The 4,831-nt window shown below is 53.2% G+C and overlaps 1 protein-coding gene across 1 annotated transcript in view; it reads right to left on the reverse strand.

Annotated features, from left to right (window-relative positions):
• The window catches only part of RASSF5 (Ras association (RalGDS/AF-6) domain family member 5), a 5,424-nt gene extending 2,571 nt beyond the window's left edge, over positions 1 to 2,853 (reverse strand). Inside the window, exons 1-2 of the mRNA XM_009702227.1 lie at positions 2,767 to 2,853; positions 1,183 to 1,296 (exon numbers count right to left, since the gene is read on the reverse strand). Coding sequence (XP_009700529.1) covers positions 1,183 to 1,296; positions 2,767 to 2,853 — 201 coding nt within the window. The remainder of the gene's footprint in view (positions 1 to 1,182; positions 1,297 to 2,766) is intronic.
• Positions 2,854 to 4,831: the final 1,978 nt, after the last annotated feature.

Raw genomic sequence — 4,831 nt, forward strand, 5'->3', positions numbered from 1 at the left:
ACATTCCTCATGTTTTATTCCCTGCTTACGGGATTCTCACATCCCCATGTAATAAATCATCATTCATGATCAGCCTGTCTCATGACAGGTCCCTTACCCTACCCGCAGCTCTGCAAAAATGCAGAGATCAAGAGAAAAGCCTGGCTCTGTACAGTCCATCCGTGGGTGCCAGGCAGGAACAAGCCAAGGGATCCACCTCGGGTGCCGGGAGCACTGGCCTGTGGTCCCACCGAAGGGCCCCCGCCAGCACCTGAGCCCAGTCGAGCCCCAGGACTAAACCAAGTCCCAGGACTGTATTTTTGCTAAGCTTCAAGCAAAGTAACTCAAGAGTAAACATTTGGGTCCCGAATGACTCCTATAAGTCAAGGGGTGATAAAAATCAATGGGCGAGACATTCCAGCAGAAGTTACCGTGCAGCCTTCACAAAGGAAATTGTTGTCAGATCTACGATTTTAAGTAAATTTCAGGTTTATTTTCAGATGTTAGCAAGCACCAGGGGGTTATGGAGCTGCTGTTCTTAAGTTCTACAATTGAATCATTTCACTCTCTAAGAAGCTTTTCCCCTTCTCTGTAAGATCCTGTGAAGTTTGTACCGTTGCGGTACTCCAGTTTGTAAAAGAGGTTATTTCCTTGTCTTCTCACCACGCATCATCAAGGCTTTACTTACAGGTGGTGATAAGCAAGCTTGCAATCAAAGCTTCAAAACATAAGGCATCCACTCTGGTTCTTAGACCTCTGCTTAAGCAAGTCTGGCTGTGGAGAGGAGAAAAGCATCTCTTTCTAGAAAAGCTTTGCGTTTCTCAATACGCTTTGTGTTTCTAAATCCACTTTGCGACAGCTGCTGAACGGCAGCGTCGCAGCCCGAGTTTTACTGTGACTCATCCCCGCTAGAACAACGTGGGCTCGTCTATTTGTGGCAAGTCGTTTGCAGCACAGGCTGGCCAGAGATTTCTGTGCCAGCGTTCCCAGTCGAGGAGGGACGGAGGCAGGGAAGGGTTATCTCGAGTGGCAGGGACTTGCGCTAAGGAAACCCGAGGAGGTCGGGTAAGGAAGACAGGAACAGCTCGATGGCCAGAAGCCCCCTTGCCTTGGAGACCCTTCCTCCAGGCTGGCTCAGTTCACAGCCCAGAGAAACCAGTGTCAGGCTTTCTGCCTATTCGGTAAATGGAGCCCAATACATACCAGCTTCATCAACAGGCAGTTGGTAACTTTTGCGTTGTATTTTTCAATTTTCTGTTTGATCTCCTGGATGGTCAGAGGCTTGGGTTTTTCTTCTTCTACTGTCTGTGTTACATTCTGAAATCAGAAGAGACAGGCTTCAGCCGTTTTATGTATTGGCTAAACCGCATCTGTTCAGCTCTGCTTTTTCTTGGGAAACAGAGGAACAAAGAGGCCGCGCAGACCCCGAGCTCACGCTAGCAGCCGTGGCACAGGTGGAGACGGTCCCTACGGCCGAGAGGCTGAATGTGCAGGATGCCATGTCCCTGCCCCAAACCACCTCTGTACGCCCGTAACAGGCAGGGGAGGGCAACACAAACCCACCAGTTAGCCTGAGGCACAGAGCAGTGAAGACGTCCCAGTACAAACCAGGGCAAAGAACCCAGCCTCTAAAATCCACTTTCATAAAAAAGCCACCTGCACCTGCTGAGCATTTCTTTGCTTCTTGCAATGCAGTTGGAAAAAAAAAATAATCACATCCTAATTCTAGTATTCATGGCTCTGCCTAGCCAAACCAGGCCACCCCCTTGAAAACCCAGGGTGCTGCTCACCCAGCTTCCAGCAGAACCTGAAGTTAAATCTCTGCTGGATTTCTCCTCACTGCTTTTGTCCAAAGCTTTGGGAATTACCGCTTAGAGCAGTAAAAAAAAAAAAAAAAAAATCACACAAGCAGCAAGCCGGCTGCATGACTAATAAATCAATCACTGCAAAACCCAGTCAAGGCATCCCAGCCTGTGTCAGGAACCGCTCAGCATCTGCCCGTGCGTGGGCTCGCCGGGAGGGTGACGGTGGCGGCTGCTGCTCGCCCAGGTTTTGGGGAATTTCCTCCTGGGAGGCAAAGCGACCGATCTGGCGTGTAGGTGGGCTTTACCTGCAGGTCACACATGGAAATGTCGCTAATGAATAACGGGAAAACACGATCCCGTCGCAGAGAGGCAGCTCGTGGGAGCTTCCCAAATGCACCCCAGGCCTTAGAGCGTTTAAGCAGCCAGACAATGAATGGGTTGGCATAAAGTGCCAGAGCAGAGCCCAGCACTGCCGGCAGCATGGGCTGAGCCCACTCGGGACAGGGGACGGAGTCCAGGGCAAGAGGATGCTGCTGTGGGGTGGAAGTGGCTGCAAGTCCCGTGCTACAGGGGAGCAGGACCACGGTGCCCATTACAGGCCATCTCAAAGGGGAAAAGTAAGGTGCATGCTCTGGCCCTCTTCTGCAGAAAGCATCTCCGGGGTACGCTGGAGGAAAGCACGCAAACCACCGCCGAGCCCTGCCAAGCCCTGTGCCCCGCTGCTCCTGCCTGGCCCCAGGGAGATGTCTCTGGCCACCCACCCTCCCCACTCCCAGCCTCGAAGGCAGGCGAGGTGTTCAGCTCCCAGCAAGGCTTGTGGGATGCCGGCTGCCTTCCTCTGGGGACACGGGAGATAGGGAGAGAGCAGGAACGGTGTTGGGGGAGCCGGGAGGGAGGCTCTGGCGAGGCACCGGGAACACGCAGTTGCGGACGGTTTTCTGCAGAGAAGGTTTGTGGCAGCCTCGCGCGAGAGCCTGAGCACCTCCCATCTGCCCGAGTACCGCGGCACAGGCTGCGAAGGCCCACGGACACCCTGGAAACGAAACGTCAGGATGCGATCCTCCAGCATCGCGCCCAGGGTGACGGCAGAGCCCAGGCACGCTCAGGCACTGCGGGAACGCAAGAACCGGCAAGCTCTTTTCTGAAGACCTGTTGGAAGGCAGGAAAGGACGTGCCAGCACGTACAGGCAGGGATTTTGTGTGTTCCCCCCGCTAAGAGTTCAAGCGCAGCTTTGGCAGCTGCAGAGCCGTCCCCGGGTGCCGGTGCTTTGCCTGCCCCACACAAGGTCGGGAAGGAGGGGAGGGAAACCCAGAGCACAAAGCTAAAGCTACTGAGCCACAGCCATGGCCCAGGGGACAGGCAGCAAGGGGACACCCCCCTGCATCCCATCCCCATCCCCTGGGGACTGCGTCAGCAAGCCCAGAGCAGGTACTGAGGACAAGAGCACCCGCTCCCCTTCAGCATCCATCTAGAATGGTCTGGTGCAGAGTTAACAGTTCCTATAATCATGAGATGGGAGTGAGGACTTGTGTGACTAAATGCAAATTCACAAGTAGGCTAAGAAAATCTATTAAAAAAAAACTAAATACAGGGAGTTAAACTAACCCAGGAGTTCCCTGGCTGCACAGTAAAGCCCAGCAGACACCTTTGTGTCTCCTCGTGCGAAATAACCTGCTGCAAGGACAGGACGGCACCGCGGCTCTCTGCGGCCAGCCTGCACGGACACACGGCCGAGGAGCGTTCCCCGCAGGTACCGCGGCTGAACCCCTGCCCTGAGCACGTCTCCAGCCCAGGGATGCTGAGCACGTCGAACCACGGTGCCAGATGCAAACCAGCCGCAAGAATTACAGCCTGCAGCAATACGTGCTGTTCATTCCTTTGTGCGATTGCTGGAGCTCTTCACCAGCCTCTTCAGCTGCTGCCTCGCCGGCAGTGGGACAGGGGTCTGACAGTGGCATTCAAGAAGCCTCGATGACTTTATTGCCACAAGGCCACTGGAAACTCCCTACCTGAGGCTCATCTTATGCTTCAAGGTCTGACACCGCTTTAGCCTGGGTTCCCCAAAGCCCTTCAGCAGAGGGGTTTTCCAGCCAGCCAGGAGAGCAGGACTCCTCTAAAGCAAAGCCTTCAGCATCCCAAATCCAGACCTGCTGCAGACAAGCCTGCGTGTGCCTTGGACATTGCTCAGCGCGTTGGATTTCACAGCACCGCGCTCTGCTGCCTTCCCATAACTCACCGCCAGCCCCGGAGACAGGCTGGGAATACATTTCGCCAGCACTGCCTGAAACTGCGAGCAGCACTCCCATATTTTATGTGGGCTTGCTTAGAAGTTAACATTAGCGGAGAGCAGAAAGCGTGAAGGGATGTGCTATCGAGGCTGGTAAGGCTCAGAATGAAAGCTGTAACCTCTAAGAAGGAAAAAAAAAAGGAGGGGGGGAGGAAGAGCAACTTTGGGAGCAAAGCCCATCTCTTCCCAGGCAGCCCCACAGCACACAAGACAAGGATGCAGCAAGCTGTAAATAAGGCAGTACTGCCCAAGGCTACCCATGATATTTCTTTTAGGAGGATAATCAAGCACAGGACAAACTGAAATCCTGGTTGCAATCTGGAAAGACGGCTACGGTCCTGGGACTCGAGACCCCAAAGTCATTCAAGAGATTCCCAAGTGAGAGTTCACAATTTCTGCTTGAGAGTGGCAAACAGCATGAGACTTCTCGAAACACCGATCCGGAGCAGTAACCCAATGGAGGGACACTGACACCGTACCACAGCCGCCTCCTTGTTCAGTGCCTGAGGAAAACAAAAGCAAAGCTTTCCTGGGGTATTTAAGAATTGCACATAAACATCCACTTATCATAATGGCAATTTCAACTCCACAATTTGTCAAAGTCCTTAGGCACATGCTCCATGCAATCTATTGACTGCAGCAGGTCTTACATGGCTGCACACAGGTGCCGGGCTGCCGTGGGAGTCTTTAAAAGGGTAGAGATTTTCAAAAGTAGGACTGGGGAAAAGAAAAAGAAAAAAAAGAACAACAACAAAAACC

This window comes from Cariama cristata, unplaced genomic scaffold (assembly GCF_000690535.1).
Source record: "Cariama cristata isolate BGI_N322 unplaced genomic scaffold, ASM69053v1 scaffold32546, whole genome shotgun sequence".
Lineage (NCBI taxonomy): Eukaryota > Metazoa > Chordata > Aves > Cariamiformes > Cariamidae > Cariama > Cariama cristata.